General features: G+C 42.0%; 1 protein-coding gene across 5 annotated transcripts in view; it reads right to left on the bottom strand.

The window, feature by feature from the left end:
• MTR (5-methyltetrahydrofolate-homocysteine methyltransferase) overlaps positions 1–17,776 on the bottom strand; it is a 77,760-nt gene that overhangs the window by 58,262 nt on the left and 1,722 nt on the right. For 4 of the 5 annotated variants that reach the window (XM_073338202.2, XM_073338204.2, XM_073338203.2 and 1 more), the window contains exons 2-8: positions 15,289–15,503; positions 11,989–12,078; positions 10,865–10,934; positions 9,757–9,849; positions 9,548–9,654; positions 8,931–8,990; positions 8,041–8,135 (exon numbers count right to left, since the gene is read on the bottom strand). In XM_073338202.2, the coding sequence (XP_073194303.1) occupies positions 8,041–8,135; positions 8,931–8,990; positions 9,548–9,654; positions 9,757–9,849; positions 10,865–10,934; positions 11,989–12,078; positions 15,289–15,503 (730 nt within the window). Of the gene's footprint in view, positions 1–8,040; positions 8,136–8,930; positions 8,991–9,547; positions 9,655–9,756; positions 9,850–10,864; positions 10,935–11,988; positions 12,079–13,356; positions 13,537–15,288; positions 15,504–17,776 lie in introns of those variants that run through there. The other variant, XM_073338205.1, reaches the window with a different exon arrangement.

The raw sequence follows: 17,776 nt of genomic DNA, 5'->3' as shown, positions 1-17,776 counted from the left end.
GAATAACGAATGCATGACTGTGAAGCAGCAATGACTTTATTGCCTCTGCAAGCGGTGATTAAAGGGAGGAGGGGAGGGTGGTTAGCTTACAGGGAAGTAGAGTGAACCAAGGGGCGGGGGGTTTCATCAAGGAGAAACAAACAGAACTTTCACACTGTAGCCTGGCCAGTCATGAAACTGGTTTTCAAAGCTTCTCTGATGCGTACCGCGCCCTCCTGAGCTCTTCTAACCGCCCTGGTGTCTGGCTGCGCGTAACCAGCAGCCAGGCGATTTGCCTCAATCTCCCACCCCGCCATAAACGTCTCCCCCTTACTCTCACAGATATTGTGGAGCACACAGCAAGCAGTAATAACAGTGGGAATATTGGTTTCGCTGAGGTCTAAGCGAGTCAGTAAACTGCGCCAGCGCGCCTTTAAACGTCCAAATGCACATTCTACCACCATTCTGCACTTGCTCAGCCTTTAGTTGAACAGCTCCTGACCACTGTCCAGGCTGCCTGTGTACGGCTTCATGAGCCATGGCATTAAGGGGTAGGCTGGGTCCCCAAGGATACATATAGGCATTTCAACATCCCCAACAGTTATTTTCTGGTCTGGGAAGAAAGTCCCTTCCTGCAGCTTTTGAAACAGACCAGAGTTCCTGAAGATGCGAGCGTCATGCACCTTTCCCGGCCATCCCACATTGATGTTGGTGAAACATCCCTTGTGATCCACCAGAGCTTGCAGCACTATCGAAAAGTACCCCTTGCGGTTTATGTACTCGCCGGCTTGGTGCTCTGGTGCCAAGATAGGGATATGGGTTCCGTCTATAGCCCCACCACAGTTAGGGAATCCCATTGCAGCAAAGCCATCCACTATGACCTGCACATTTCCCAGGGTCACTACCCTTGATATCAGCAGATCTTTGATTGCGTGAGCTACTTGCATCACAGCAGCCCCCACAGTAGATTTGCCCACTCCAAATTGATTCCCAACTGACCGGTAGCTGTCTGGCGTTGCAAGCTTCCACAGGGCTATCGCCACTCGCTTCTCAACTGTGAGGGCTGCTCTCATCCTGGTATTCATGCGCTTCAGGGCAGGGGAAAGCAAGTCACAAAGTTCCATGAAAGTGCCCTTACGCATGCGAAAGTTTCGCAGCCACTGGGAATCGTCCCAGACCTGCAACACTATGCGGTCCCACCAGTCTGTGCTTGTTTCCCGAGCCCAGAATCGGCGTTCCACAGCATGAACCTGCCCCATTAGCACCATGATGCATGCATTGGCAGGGCCCATGCTTTCAGAGAAATCTGTGTCCATGTCCTGATCACTCACGGGACCGCGCTGACGTCGCCTCCTCGCCCGGTATCGCGTTGCCATGTTCTGGTGCTGCATATACTGCTGGATAATGCGTGTGGTGGTTGATGTGCTCCTAATTGCCAAAATGAGCTCAGCGGCCTCCATGCTTGCCTTGGTATGGCGTCCGCACAGAAAAAAGGCGCGGAACGATTGTCTGCCGTTGCTCTGACGGAGGGAGGGGCGACTGACGACACGGCTTACAGGGTTGGCTTCAGGGAGCTAAAATCAACAAAGGGTGTGCCTGTACATCAAGGAGTATTTCAGGCAGGACTGCACGGAGGGTTCCAATAAGAAATGGTGCACCTAAGTTATCGTTGTTATTGGAACAAGGAGGTTAGCCTGGCCTCTGATTGATACATGGCTAGATTTACCTCGCTGCACCTTCTCTGTGAGTGACTGCAGTGTGATCTAGACAGGGGAGGAGGAAAATGAGTCCAAAACAAATCTGGTCTATTTCTTGTTCTGACCCACTCCATCTATCTTTTACATCTTTGGCTGGCAGCAGACGGTGCAGAAGGACTGCATGCCATCCACATCTCATGGCTGCTTGGCAGAAGATGGTACAGTACGACTGCTAGCCATCTTCATCTCTTGCCTGCCTGGCATAAGATGGTACAATACGACTGCTAGCCATCCTCATCTCTTGCCTGCCTGGCAGAAGATGGTACAGTACGACTGCTAGCAGTCCGTATCGCCTGCCCGCTCACCATAAGACGGTTCAATAGGACTGCAGGACTAAAGAGAATGACCTGGTCAAGTCACTCCAAATTTAGTCCCTGCGCCCATGTCTGCCCAGGCGCTCCCAGCCGACGTGGCCAGGAGCACCTCGGACACGACGAGGACGACTACCAGTCGTATTGCACCGTCTGCTGCCAGAAGGCAATGGGTTGCTGCTACTGTGCAGCAAAGCCGTACCGCGTCTGCCAGCACCCAGGAGACATAGGGTGACGGTTACCTGAGCGGGCTCCATGCTTGCCGTGGTATGGCGTCTGCACAGGTAACTCAGGAAAAAAGGTGCGAAATAATTGTCTGCCCTTGCTTTCACGGGGGAAGGGAGGGTGGGAACGGGGTCCTGACGATATGTACCCAGAACCACCCGCGACAATGTTTTAGCCCCATCAGGCATTGGGATATCAACCCAGAATTCCAATGGGCAGCGGAGACTGCGGGAACTGTGGGATAGCTACCCACAATGCAACGCTCCGGAAGTCGACGCTTGCCTCGGTACTGTGGAAGCGCTCCGCCGAGTTAATGCACTTAATGCACTTAGAGCATTTTCTGTGGGGACACACACACTCGAATATATAAAACCGATTTCAAAAAAACCGACTTCTATAAATTCGACCTAATTTCGTAGTGTAGACATACCCTTAGTTTGATAGCATCCTGTCTGGCAAGAACTCACTTATCAATAGCTGGGATGTGAAATCCTCACTTCTGTATTGTTTTGTCATTGTAGTTCCCACTTTGCTATTGTTTGTCTGTATAATCTCTGTCTGGTTCTGTGATTGTTCCTGTCTGCTGTATAATTAATTTTGCTGGGTGTAAACTAATTGAGGTGGTGGGATATAATTGGTTACATAATCATGTTACAATATGTTAGGATTGGTTAGTTAAATTTCAGGAAAATGATTGGTTAAGGTATAGCTAAGCAGAACTCAAGTTTTACTATATAATCTGTAGTCAATGAGGAAGTGACTGGGGTGTGGGTGGGGGTGGGCATGGGGGTGTGTGAGATGGGAACAGGGAATGGGGGTAAGAAAATTGGAATCATGTTTTGCTAAAGGGGGAAATGGGAACAGGGAATGGGAGTAAGGAAGTTGGGATCATGTTTGGCTAAGGGTAGGAATGGGAACAGGGACACAGGTCTAAGGCTCTGTGGTGTCAGAGCTGGGAAGGAGGACACTAAGGAAGGAAACTGGAATCATGCTTGCTGGAAGTTCACCCCAATAAACATCGAATTGTTTGCACCTTTGGACTTCGGGTATTGTTGCTCTCTGTTCATGTGAGAAGGACCAGGGAAGTAAGTGGGTGAAGGAATAAGCCCCCTAACAGAAGCTAAAGTGGATGGGAACCTGGGAGACAGTGACCATGAGATGGTCGAGTTCAGGATCCTGACACAAGGAGGAAAGGAAAGCAGCAGAATACGGACCCTGGACTTCAGAAAAGCAGATTTTGACTCCCTCAGGGAACTGATGGGCAAGATCCCCTGGGAAGATAACATGAGGGGGAAAGGAGTCCAGGAGAGCTGGCTGTATTTTAAAGAATCCTTATTGAGGTTACAGAGACAAACCATCCCGATGTGTAGAAAGAATAGTAAATATGGCAGGCGACCAGCTTGGCTTAACGGTGAAATCCTTGCAGATCTTAAATATAAAAAAGCTTACAAGAAGTGGAAGATTGGACAGATGACCAGGGAAGAGTATAAAAATATTGCTTGGGCATGTAGGAATGAAATCAGGAGGGCCAAATCACACCTGGAGTTGCAGCTAGCAAGCGATGTTAAGAGAAACAAGAAGGGTTTCTTCAGGTATGCTGGCAACAAGACGACAGTCAAGGAAAGTGTGGGCCCCTTACTGAATGAGGGAGGCAACCTAGTGACAGAGGATGTGGAAAAAGCTAATGTACTCAATGCTTTTTTTGCCTCTGTCTTCACGAACAAGGTCAGCTCCCAGACTACTACACTGGGCAGCACAGCACGAGGAGGAGGTGACCAGCCCTCTGTGAAGAAAGAAGTGGTTTGGGACTATTTAGAAAAGCTGGACATGCACAAGTCCATGGGGCCGGATGCGTTGCACCCGAGAGTGCTAAAGGAGTTGGCGGCTCTGATTGCAGAGCCATTGGCCATTATCTTTGAAAACTCATGGCGATCGGGGGAAGTCCTGGACGACTGGAAAAAGGCTAATGTAGTGCCCATCTTTAAAAAAGCGAAGGAGGAGGATCCTGGGAACTAGAGGCCAGTCAGCCTCACCTCAGTCCCCGGAAAAATCATGGAGCAGGTCCTCCAAGAATCAATCCTGAAGCACTTACATGAGAGGAAAGTGATCAGGAACAGTCAGCATGGATTCACCAAGGGCAAGTCATGCCTGACTAATCTAATTGCCCTCTATGACGAGATAACTGGCTCTGTGGATGAAGGGAAAGCAGTGGACGTGGTGTTCCTTGACTTTAGCAAAGCTTTTGACACAGTCTCCCACAGTATTCTTGTCAGCAAGTTAAAGAAGTATGGGCTGGATGAATGCACTATAAGGTGGGTAGAAAATTGGCTAGATTGTCAGGCTCAACGGGTAGTGATCAATGGCTCCATGTCTAGTTGGCAGCCAGTATCAAGCGGAGTGCCCCAAGGGTCAGTCCTGGGGCTGGTTTTGTTCAATATCTTCATTAATGATCTGGAGGATGGTGTGGATTGCACCCTCAGCAAGTTTGCAGACACTAAACTGGGAGGAGTGGTAGATATGCTGGAGGGTAGGGATAGGATACAGAGGGACCTAGACAAATTGGAGGATTGGGCCAAAAGAAATCTGATGAGGTTCAACAAGGACAAGTGCAGAGTCCTGCACTTAGGACGGAAGAATCCAATGCACCGCTACAGACTAGGGACCGAATGGCTCGGCAGCAGAAAAGGACCTAGGGGTGACAGTGGACGAGAAGCTGGATATGAGTCAACAGTGTGCCCTTGTTGCCAAGAAGGCCAATGGCATTTTGGGATGTATAAGTAGGGGCATTGCCAGCAGATCGAGGGATGTGATCGTTCCCCTCTATTCAGCATTGGTGAGGCCTCATCTGGAGTACTGTGTCCAGTTTTGGGCCCCACACTACAAGAAGGATGTGGAAAAATTGGAGAGAGTCCAGTGGAGGGCAACAAAAATGATTAGGGGACCGGAACACATGACTTATGAGGAGAGGCTGAGGGAACTGAGAAGAGAAGAGAAGAATGAGGGGAGATTTGATAGCTGCTTTCAACTACCTGAAAGGGGGTTCCAAAGAGGATGGATCTAGACTATTCTCAGTGGTAGTGGATGACAGAACAAGGAGTAATGGTCTCAAGTTGCAGTGGGGGAGATTTAGGTTGGATGTTAGGAAAAACTTTTTCACTAGGAGGGTGGTGAAACACTGGAATGTGTTACCTAGGGAGGTGGTGGAATCTCCTTCCTTAGAGGTTTTTAAGGTCAGGCTTGACAAAGCCCTGGCTGGGATGATTTAATTGGGGATCGGTCCTGCTTTGAGCAGGGGGTTGGACTAGATGACCTCCTGAGGTCCCTTCCAACCTTGATATTCTATGATTTACTCTCACAGCAGGAGCTGACATGAGGCTGGCACCATGTAATGTTTTGATTTTGAAAGTACGCCTATTGGAAACCTGGAGCATGCTTACCCAATTTAAAGGCAAAACGTTGTACTTCCTAACCAATATCAGCCCCCTCCCCCGTCTCAGGCAAAAAAGTCTGAGAAAATTAAATGACCCTTTCACCATGCCCCAAAGGCCAACAACCTTAGGCCAGAACTTGGTGAAATTACTGCGGTTAGTATAATAAGCAGCAGTTACAGTGCACCATTACTGTGGCCATCTCTTCTCTTCCCCCATTTGTTTGTTGTAGCCACCAGTTGTCTCTTGTCATTGGCAATGGTTGTAAAGCTCTTTGGGGCAGGAAATCTCTGCGTGTAAAGCAGTTAGCTCATGAGAGCCTTGCTTCCCCGAATGTGGCTTCTAGATATGACCACAGTACATACATACAAACAAACAGGACTCTGTCAGACCAAGGGAGGAAGCTAATCCCACATCTGAGGGCTGTTCAAGGAGAATACCCTGCCACCTGTCCTCAGACGCTCAATTGTAAGAACTGTAACCAGCAGTTCCTCAGCCAATATCAGCTATGCTGATCGTGCACAGAGTGAGTGTGTATAAGATCCTTAATCAAAATCAAAACAGTGACTTACAGATCAAACTCATTATCCCAAATCATGTTCAGGAGCAAACTGAAAGCATGTGCAGATGTCCAAGAACAGGTATAATGTACTCCCTGTAGGGAGCACAACTAGACACAGACAGCCAGACTCATTTACACCACTTTGGTAACGTAAAGAGACCTTAAAGTGGGGTTAAGTGTAACTCACTCTCATTTTAATGCTTCGTCTGCCATGGCAGTGTAAAGTGGCATTAGCATAAATCGGAATCAGGCCCAGAGTACTGTATTAAATGTTGTTTAATACAGTCCTAGTTTCTGCTCCAGTGCTCCTTCTATCCTCCCTAGAGACATTAGAGTCATGAGTACCTTGTCTGAGGCTGAGATCTGTGCCAAGCATAGATCTCTATGCTGTGATAGTGAACGAATCAAGCAGCACCCTGTTCCAAGCGACTCCATATGTTACTTCTGCAGCACAGTCTGGTCTGGGAAAGTGGCTCTTCAAGGGGGGGGTGGGGCGCGACATGTCAGAAAAGCTGGGTTCATTGTATGTTAGTGCAGTCTCACACTTCTGCATCACGGAGATGACAGACTATTTTTAACTGGGATTTTGTTGTAAAAAAACCAAAGAATGGCTTGTCACGACATACACCGAGTACATGTCTAATAGCAAATGAAAATATTTAACACTGCAGGAAAATTTTGCTAACTACAGGCAAATACATAAAGATTTAAAAAAAAGTAACCAGAGAAACAGGGAGAAAAGAATACAGAAAAGCACAAGGATGGGGGGAAAAAAGGGGAAAGCATGGTTACATGCAGGGCTCTGTCTTATGCAGCGGCCAAATTTTACAGAATCTAAGCTTTCATATAAAAAAATTTTTAGCATTTATGTTTGCATGGAGAAGAATATATTTTTATTAAATAATCACCTAGAAGTGTCAAGTGTTTTTCAGAACAATTACACCTTTTTGAGAAAAAAATTTAGTGAACATTTGGAATTTTGGAAAAAATCAGGGAAAAGGATGCTGCAACGACATCTCATGACCTGGCCCTATGATCTGACACTGGAATCTTTTCTTTACTTGCTTCCCCCCTTTTTTGTAACTATTATTTGTTTCCTTCACCAAATCTATCTAGGCCCAGTCTACCCCAGATATTAACTGTTTGCAAAGTAAATTTGAAAGTCTGGGCTTCAAATCCAAGCACAGCTTCTGACATTAATTTTAAAACAGTTTGGTCTTGTCTATATCAGTCAAACTCCATTTTCCAATATGGTTCACAGTCCAATGTGGATCAGGCCTCAGTTCACACATTATTAGGGGCGAAGAAGGTAGAGAAGTGACTCTCTTCAGAGAGACAATGGAAAAGCAGCTTCATCTCTCTACATGAGAAAGCAGTTATTTCACCTTCTGCCTACTTTTGAAGACAGATATCATGGGACTCACTTAGGTCCTGGCTACACTGGGTTCAGAACCACACCACTAGCATTTGAAAATTACTGTGCTCATGGCCAGTTGTTAGTTGCAGGATTCTAGCACCATTTCCCTTATCACCATGGACAGGAACTTTATTAAGCTGCATAACAGTAATAAGGACTCATAAAAGAGGGGTATGCTACACCATGGTTCTCAGGAAAAATAATTCCTGGTTACACTGGACAGGGAAACTACACTATACTAGCGACATACACGGTTAAATATGGTTGCAGATAGCAATCTCCTGTTGACGGGGCCTTATAAAAAACTTACCATTACTGTCTGGTCTTAGAATAATGGACTCAAGAAAGCACATTCTCTTACCAAAGTGGCTCACTGTGGGATACACTAATGACAAATGCTTCTCCTGTCTGGCCAGAGAGAGTGCGTCCACTCTTATCTACAATAGTTCCAGAAACCTAAAATACAAAAGGGATTGGGGTTGGGGTGGGGATAAGAACATATGTTATTAATACTGCCCTCTCAAAAGCCAAAGCAAGATGAAGAGTGTTTGGTTCCAAGTGATGACAGGCAACCCATGCAGGAAATCAGAATATTTTTTTCTGTGCAACCTCCCGAAACGTTCTAGCAAGTAGAAAGAAACTTCTGACCAAAGAGCTTCAGAAGGTCACTTTGCTAACCTTTATTTTCAATAAATAAATAAAATCTCTTGGGATGTACAGTTTGTTGGTTGATGTTAACAGCTAAGGATCCTAACTGCAATCAGAGCCCGCCTCCTTCCCTCACCATCCATAACTTCTATATTTGTTATTATTTAAGCCCAATCCTGCACTGTACAATGCACAAGCAGATCCTTGGGCCCACATGGAATCTCCCTGAAGTCACAATACAGAGAAGAATTGGACGCATTAGATTGTAAGCTTTCTGGGGAAGGTACCGGAGTTTCTTTTCAAAAACTCATCTGTGAAGGGCCATGAGAAAGTATGAAGCTTTATAAATAATAATGCTTTGACCTCAAATTCTCCTATAAAATACAGAGAGTAATGTTTTCCCACTGTCCTAAGGATAACAATACAAAAAAAGCAATTCTAGAAAACATACTGACTTTTTGCATGTTATACTGTGTGTGTTTTGTTTTTAAAAAATGGACCCATGCCATCACCAGCTGAGCTGCCACCTCAGTCTTGTTAGGGAACCACACATAAAAACATTAGATCATTTTAGTTAAAGTTAGTAAAATGTTTTGTGCTTACAAATATTGGTCTGGGATCATACTCTTCCTCAAACAGTTTCTTGAGAGCAAAGAGAGCTGCCTGTTTAAAAATAAAGGTTACAACAAGTTAATTCAAGTTAAGGCTTGAATAGCCTTTTACACAAAAAACTTACCATACAATATTGCTAGAGATTCTGGAAGAATTTACTACATTCAAGGGCATTCCTTCACGCCCAGAAACCTCTAGGTTCTCTCACATATTGTGGTGGTATCCAGCAGCTAGGCAGCCCGAGGCTCTTTTAGACCCAAAAAAATCACACCAATGCACTTGCTAAGATTTGTACACTGTTATTCGTCACTCACATTTACAGCATGTAGGATAACCAAGCTTTTAAAGTCTCTGTGTGTTTGTTACATACATCTACTATATACATCCAGAGTGTGAATTTAATGTGTTTCATACAGTTGCATATATTCTCAATGCATAACCCCTACATATGAATCCATTTAGTCCACAATAGTTTCCACAGAATTTCAACATAAGATGGATCAGTAATATATAGGGAAAATTCTTGCCTTAGCTCCCACACCAGAATTTTTTATTTAGGCATTTAATAAAAGGTTCAAACCACTTCCAAGTTTTCCCAAAAGTCTCACCTTGGCATTGGCTGTATCAAATATGGTTTCTACTAACAAGATATCAACCCCTCCATCTAAGAGTCCTCTGGCTTGTTCTTGGTATGCTTCAACCAGCTCATCAAAAGCTGTAAATAAAAATTAGTTTAAAGTGGTTTGTCTCATATCTAAAGACATCTTCTTGTAACGTATCATAAAAGGTAGAATAGAATTAAATTACAAATACTTACTGATGTTCCTATAGTCTGATCTTTCCACTGAGGGAGACACAGAGAGCGTTTTGTTTGTAGGACCCATAGCACCAGCAACAAATCGTCTACTCTCTAGACAAGGGAAGAAATGTCACTCATCAACTCTAGCCACCTACAGTCATAATATTGTAACCATTGCTTAAGACAGCATGGCAACAATGTAGATTTAACTCAGAGTGTCCTGTTCCAAAAGCACAAGTCCCCACCACTTGGGATAGAGGAGAATCTAAATTAGCTTTGGATAGTTGAGTAGTTCTGATTCTATCCAATAAGGGTCAGCAGTATTTACAAACAATGCCATTGCAAGCCATCAATTCAGTCCAAGCTTTATGGCGCTGTGCTGTGCATTTAAAAAAAATCATCAGGCAACTTCAGGCAACAAAGAGTACTTTAAGTTGCCTGATCATTTTTAAATGCACAGCACAGCGCCATAAAGAAATACTGCAGTGCAATATAACAGATATTCAAATCGCTACATTTAGTTACAAAGAACAGTGAACCACTTAAATATAATAAAAATATAAAATTAAGGCACATTTTTTTTTTAAAGAACCAAATCAGGGAGGTATTGTCTGGACAATCTAATGACAGGTTTATAAACAGAAAATGCAGCTTGGTGTTAGAATGAGAGAGAAAACGTGAAGACTTCTAAATTACGTTATCCCTTTATCAAGTGTTCTTGTTAGATCGGTAGGTCTCTACTAACAGAAATGTAGATGAAGTCATTTTTAGGAACGACTGCCCATTTAGGGCTGATGCTGTGAGCTATTGAGTACCTCCTGGCAGATGCTGGGTGAAATAATGGAAGGTGGATTTCAGTGGGAGTTGTGGACTCCCAAGAAGCACTCAGCACCTTGTGAAAGAACCAGAGTAACATTTTGCATATCTAAATAGCTTATGAGTCACTCATGCATTAGGCTCCTCTTGGAAGCCAATTTGCAGCATCATTGCTCCCAGATGCAACCAACTGCACCAACCCAAGTCACAACATTTCAAAGCTTGTAATGAGACGATAGAACATGTAGAAGGGAATGTTTGAATACAAAGAGGAAAAAAAAAACAAAAAAGCAAACAAACCACCATTCACCTGTCTGAGCGGTCACATCATCAGCTGCTTTTCTGGCCACCTGTGCTGAGACTTTGTTTAACTGATAAACCTGGAACAATGACAGCCAAATTACTGTGTGCTAACAGAAAAGGCTAATTCTGTACATTATGTCTCTTCTATGAAGAAAACTAACTAAGAAACTTACAAGAGTCAGTCACCCTCTTCTGTGGCAGCATGCAGTGCATTCTAAATGCTCTATACTATAGGCCAGACAAACACATGAAAGCATTATGGCAAAACTTTAAAAAAATAAAAAATAATAAAAAAACCCACCACACACACACACCTCTGGGATACCCCCAGCATGGGGAATTGCTTTGTTCCATCAATCTCAGAAAGCAAACTGTAGTGATGCGATTATATGACGGATACCATATCTACTACGTCTGTGTCTAAAACGGATATTGTAAAATTAAATGATGGCAAAGGGACTAATGGCCAGTTCTGTAAGATACCGAAGTTAGCGGGAGTTGTCACCTTGAAGGAAGGGGCCCTATGAAGGTAAGTGCAGCTTATTGGGAACAGCAACTCTGATTTAGATGGCATGTTTCCAGGTATTGTCATGCCATCTGCTGAGATATCATTTTAAAATGATGTGACCGATAGGCAGCACAAACCTGAGCTTAAGAGAGTTCTAAGCACTGCAGCAAAACTCTTACTGCAAGCAAGACAGACCTCTGTGCCAAAGAATAAAATATACATACAACGTTAAGAGACAAAACACATTTCCAGTGTGGCACCATCTTGTGAAACTGGAAGCACTGAAGCAGAATGTTCTTGTTCACAGAATGAGACTCTTCTGCGAATACTCAACTGATGAAGCCCAATACAAATTATTACTGTCTGTGCCTTCATTGACAACTGTCCTATCACAAGTATAATTTTCATCCTAATATTACCGTAATAATGGAAATGTGTTATAAGTAAATGGGATATTTCTCTGCTGAGCACCAGAGACCCAACCAATCTCACCTGTGTGCCCAGAGACAGTGTGCAGTTAGCAATAAACATAAATCTTGTGGTCTCTGGGGACTAGGTTAATATTGGCTGCTGGGACAACAAATCTTGAATATCTTAACATGTAAGTGGCTTAAAATTCTTACCAGATGCTCAAGGTCATAGTCAGCTTGTGCAACTTTGGTGCTGCTGAAAGTGTTTGTTTCAATTATATCAGCCCCAGAGAGCAAGTATTCCTGCAACAATAAAAAAAACAATTGAGAACTAATGATTTCAGATCAGGGGATGGAAAAGAAGGGAGTCAGCGGATTCTAACATTTTGTGATTTTCAGCTGAAGACAAAGGATAATTGCCTCCCAATTCACAGAAGACCAAATCCTACAGTTCTTACTCCTGTTGCTTTGAAATAGTGTTTAAACACATTTGAGGTTACTCAGAGTTTTAGTGTTTAAGGTTATATTTATAAATCGTTTTTAACCCTTTATAAACTATCAAGGTTCCAATTCAAGATGGATTAACTTAACTTTAAGCGTGTAAATAATCTCACTGATATGCTTCAAGTTAGACAACCATCAAGAATCAAGGTCTAATAGATGTTATAAACACATAACAGGCATGAGTAGCGTATGTTATAGATGGCTGCAATCAACCTACTGAAGCATTTATTAAAATGGAATTAACAGATGTTATTAACTCTTTATAAACTATGTATAAATGTACCCTTAATAAATTATGACCATGTTTGTAGGCTGGGGTTGAAATTCTGGCACCACTGAAGGAAGGGGGGAAATCAGCTGTATGTTAGGCTTTTCAGCAAAATGCAAATGAACAATCACTGTAATTCCATTTCAACACTCCTGAAGCATAATAAGCTTTCACCTATTAGGTCTGATCAGAAAGGCTTAGAAATGAAGAAAGGTTTCTGAGATAAACAAAATATTACTCCAATACAAATATCATTAGGGTTCACTATTGTGTGGATTTTCTTAACGGTGCGTGAGAAGATGAACACACTTCAAATGCTAAAGGAAAATTACATGATGATTTTTATATTTGGGTCATAAAAGTACTGATGTGATTACACTATTGAGTATACACCATTGGGATTTTTCTAAATGAAGAAAAATGAATTTAATGGTAATTAAGGCAAATAAAATTTCAATCAAACAGATGGTGGAATAGGAACATATCTAATGTTAAAGACAATATTAATTTTAAAATTAACTAACAGAAAACTGATAGTTCTCCTCTCTACTCCCTATTCTGGGCACACGCACGTACACACACACACACAGTTGTGCAGATCCAAAGGGCACAATGACATTTATGATATCTTTTACACACTTGAGTTTCACTTTCACCTCCAAAATCATTTATTAAATGACAACAATTTTGACCCTTCAAGCTCTTGTCATTTTATCAGGCACAGAACATTACTGAACACAGTATATTAGTAGGTAACAATGCACTTGAACTGGGAAATCCACTTTGACTTTTGAAAATAGACTACTCACCATCTCTTCCTGTTGGAGCTTACTTATCAGTTGAAGGACACGTAAAAGCTATTTAAAGGCACGGGGCGCTTCTGTGCCCAGTCCACCATATTTAAAATTTAAGGAAGTTGGAGGGGCAGTTTTAGGGTTATTTTCTATAAATACTTGAACCTCCAAGAATTCTGAAGAGCTCAAACATAGGTCTTTCCACACCTGTAAACTTCATCAGATGAATTAGTTGGGAGGAAGGAGATGACAAACTCTGGAGCTCCAGCCTGCAGAATTTCCAAAGTTCAAAGTCAATCCAGTTTGGTTGACACAACTGGGTCACTGAGCAGACACCGCTATAGAGCTTTTTCCCCTTAAATCTCTATAGGGCATTTAAGTCACAGCTTCTTTTTCATTTTTGTTCTTTAAAGATTATGAGGATTACAGTAAAATGTTAGATTACTCTCTTTATACTAAATTTTAATATTTCACAGTAAAAATATTAAAATAATGGTGATTGTGAAATGCTCAAGGAGATTAAGAGAGCTATAAAAATATAAAACTCAGTAATAATGGGGGATTTCAACTATTCCCATACTGACTGGGTGCATGTCACCTCCAGTTTGGATGGCAGAGATAAAATTTCTAGACACCATTAATGACTGCTTCTTGGAGCAGCTAGTTCTGGAACCCACAAGAGACAAGGCAATTCTTGATTTAGTTCTAAGTGGAACACAGAGAGTCTGGTCCAAGGGGTGAATATAGCTGAACTGCTTGGTAAAGCAACCATAATGTAATTAAATTTAACATCCAGGGGTGGGGGTGAGAGAGAATACCAAGAAAGATCATAATTGTAGCATTTAACTTCAAGAAGGGGAACCACACAGAAAAGAGGAAGCTAGTTAAACAGAAATTAAAAGAAACAGTCACAAGAGTGAAATGCCTGTAAGCTGTGTGGAAACTTTTTCAAAACACCATAATAGAGGCTCAAATTAAAAAAAAACAGAGGACCAAAAAAATGCCACCATGGCTAAACAAAAGAAGCAGTTACTATGCAAAAAGACATCCTTTAAAAACTGGAAGTCAAATCCTACTAAGGAAAATAAAAAGGAGAATAAATTCTAGCAAGTCAAGTGTAACTAGGCAGGCCAAAAAAGAATTTGAAGAACAACTAGCAAAAAAAAATGTAAGAACATCAGAAGCAGGAAGTCTGCTAAACAATCAGTGGGGCCACTGGAAGACACGGGCTAACGGAGCACTAAAGGAAGACAAGGCCATTGAGAAGCTAAATGAATTACTTGTAACAGTCTTCTCTGTAGAGGATCGGAGAGATCTCCAAACCTGAGCCATTCTTCTTAGACGACAAATCTGAGGAACAGTCCCAGATTGAAGCGCCAGAGGTTTTTAGAACAAATTGATAAATTAAACAGTAATAAATAACCAGGACCAGATGGTCCTCACCCAAGAGTTCTGAAGGGATTCAAATATGAAATTGCAGAACTACTAACTATGGTATGTAAACTATCACTTAAATCACTTTCTGTACCAGATGACTGGAGGATAACTAATGTGACATCAATTTTTTAAAAGGCTCCAGAGGCAAACATAGCAATTATGGGCCGGTAAGCCTAATTTGAGTACCAGACAAACTGGTTGAAACTGCAGTAAAGAACAGAATTATCCTATACATAGATCAACACGATTTGTTGAGGAAGTGTCAAAGCAGCTTTTGTAGAGGAAAAACATGCCTCAGCAATCTATTAGAATTCTTTGATGGGTCAACAAGCATGTGAACAAGGGTGATTCAGCTAATACAGGGTATACTTAAAAAGATTAAGTAGAAGATGAGGGAAATTCAGAAATTAAAAAAACACCATTAACAGTTAAGGTTGCACATAGAAATCATTCAGAAGAGTCAGGGTTTTTTTTAAAATCAGAACACTCAGAAGTCAAGCGACTCAATACCTTGTGAATTTTGTAGATTATATCAGGCTGAGTTATACTCAAAAGGTCATTGTTGCCTTTCAGATATTTTGGATGATCCTTAAATTCTTGCCCTCGAAAGTCCTCTTCTGATAGTGCATGCTGCTGGATCATGGTCCCCATGCCTCCATCCAAAACCATAATCCGCTCCCGCAAAATAGAGTCAATTTCATCTTTCAAGCTCTTCTTGGTATTCACTATTAAAAAAATTACAGTTAAAACAAAAGAAAGAAACTTTGAAATTCCTTTATCCCTCCCCCCACCCACAAAATACATAATTTTTTAAGTATAAGTACCTTGAATTTTCAAAGTTAATTTCAAACAAGAGTTATTTATTTTATTATAAAATAATGATCAGTTATGGTACTGCACCTGAAGTTGTGATATTTTAACATGAGCAAATAATATGTTATAGGTCTCTGACCCTACATCTGTCTGAGCAGAACCCTGCCGCAGGAGCCTCACTTGAGTAAATGCAGATTCACCTGTATGGAGTCAGCTGCAGAAGTGGGGCCTAAGTAACCATTTCCATAAGCAACTAGGCATATAGATGTTGACCTATCCCTTCCATTATATCAGCACTTTTTCACTGCAAATTTTGTATCTCTCTTTGTACATGGTCTCTCAGGGCCCTACTCCTGCAGTCTTTACACAAGCAAGACTCCTACTGAACTAAGTGGGAGTTTCACCTGAGTAAGGACTACAGAGTCAGCTCCAGCCTTACAGACTTTATTTCCTTGGTAAAGGTCTGGGACACACCCAAGTATCTCATCTGAACTTGATTTTCAGTTATAGATTTATTTGATCGGACAATTACCGTGCTCCAGTGAAAAAGGCTGCCTGATTCTTTTCAGGGCTAAGTGAACACCTTTTAAAGTTTCCTTATGCAAAGGAAACATGCTTTAGCAGTGAAGAATTCATCTACTACCCAAATACAAATATAACACAGTTGTTAGTGATGCTTGGACAATAGACATTCATGCATAAAAAGAAACACAAAACAATTAAGGTTTGTTCCGAAGCTCATTGTTGAAGACCACAGAAAGATTCACATTTACTTCAACACACTTTGGATAAGGACCTTAGGTCCAAAATTTGGGTTTTGTTTAGAAAGAAAAGAGGGGAGGGGGGATTCAGAACTTAAAATGAATAGAACTGTGTCCTGACTTTTAAGTGAATATCAATAATATTTTTTAGAGATCCACAAACACTGCCTTGTGGTGTTAGAAAGCAAACCACAAGCATTGTGCTAGTGTGAGGAAAAAAAACTAATAGAGCTGGTCAGAAAAAACTCTGATGAAATACTTTTTGTCAGGATTTGCCGATTGCCAAATCACATCATTTAGCAGAGAGACCATTGGTTTCCTCCCAACCTGCCCACCTGGTGAGCTGCTGGGGACTCCATGATGTGTGTCTCCAAGGCCACCCACCTCAGAATCAAGGCTTCATAACGTTTTGCAGAGAATTTTGATTGGCGGGGGAAAGGGGGGAATGTTATTGTAAATGGGAATGAAACCAGTTTTGGAAATATGGAAATCCTCCCCCCGCTGGTGATAGCTCAACTTAAGTGAAAAGAAAAGGAGTACTTGTGGCACCTTAGAGACTAACCAATTTATTTGAGCATGAGCTTTCGTGAGCTACAGCTCACTTCAGCTCATGCTCAAATAAATTGGTTAGTCTCTAAGGTGCCACAAGTACTCCTTTTCTTTTTGCGAATACAGACTAACACGGCTGTTACTCTGAAACCTGTCAACTTAAGTGATCACTCTCAAATAAATATTATACAAGGTAACCTATTTCCCCTTGTTTTTTCCTACCCCCCCCCCCAAGACGTTCTTGTTAAACCCTGAATTTGTGCTGCAAATGGCCCACCTTGATTATCATACACATTGTAAGGAGAGTGGTCACTTTAGATAAGCTATTACCAGCAGGAGAGTGGGGTGGGAGGAGGTATTTTTTCATGCTTTGTGTGTATATAAAAAGATCTTCCACACTTTCCACAGCATGCATCCGATGAAGTGAGCTGTAGCTCACGAAAGCTTATGCTCAAATAAATTGGTTCGTCTCTAAGGTGCCACAAGTATTCCTTTTCTTTTTGCGAATACAGACTAAGACAGCTGTTTCTCTGAAACCTCTCCTTACAGTGTGTATGATAACACCCATTTTTTCATGTTGTGTGTGTATATAAATCGCCCCACTGTATTTTCCACTGAATGCATCCGATGAAGTGAGCTGTAGCTCATGAAAGCTTATGCTCAAATAAATTGGTTAGTCTCTAAGGTGCCACTAGTACTCCTTTTCTTTCTACAAAACTGAATTACTTTTCTCCACCGAGTGTACTTAATAAACAGTAAGTGGACCTAACCACTTCAACGTCTACACTGAGAAAAATGCAAAAAATAAGCTAACAGTAAATAGTGAAAAATTGAGTACATTTTAAAACATTCTTTCCATCTGAATCATCTAAACA

This window comes from Lepidochelys kempii, chromosome 3 (genome assembly GCF_965140285.1).
Source record: "Lepidochelys kempii isolate rLepKem1 chromosome 3, rLepKem1.hap1, whole genome shotgun sequence".
Classification (NCBI taxonomy): domain Eukaryota; kingdom Metazoa; phylum Chordata; order Testudines; family Cheloniidae; genus Lepidochelys; species Lepidochelys kempii.
The sequence above is the reverse complement of the archived record's forward strand: the minus strand, read 5'-3'. Positions and strand labels throughout refer to the sequence as shown.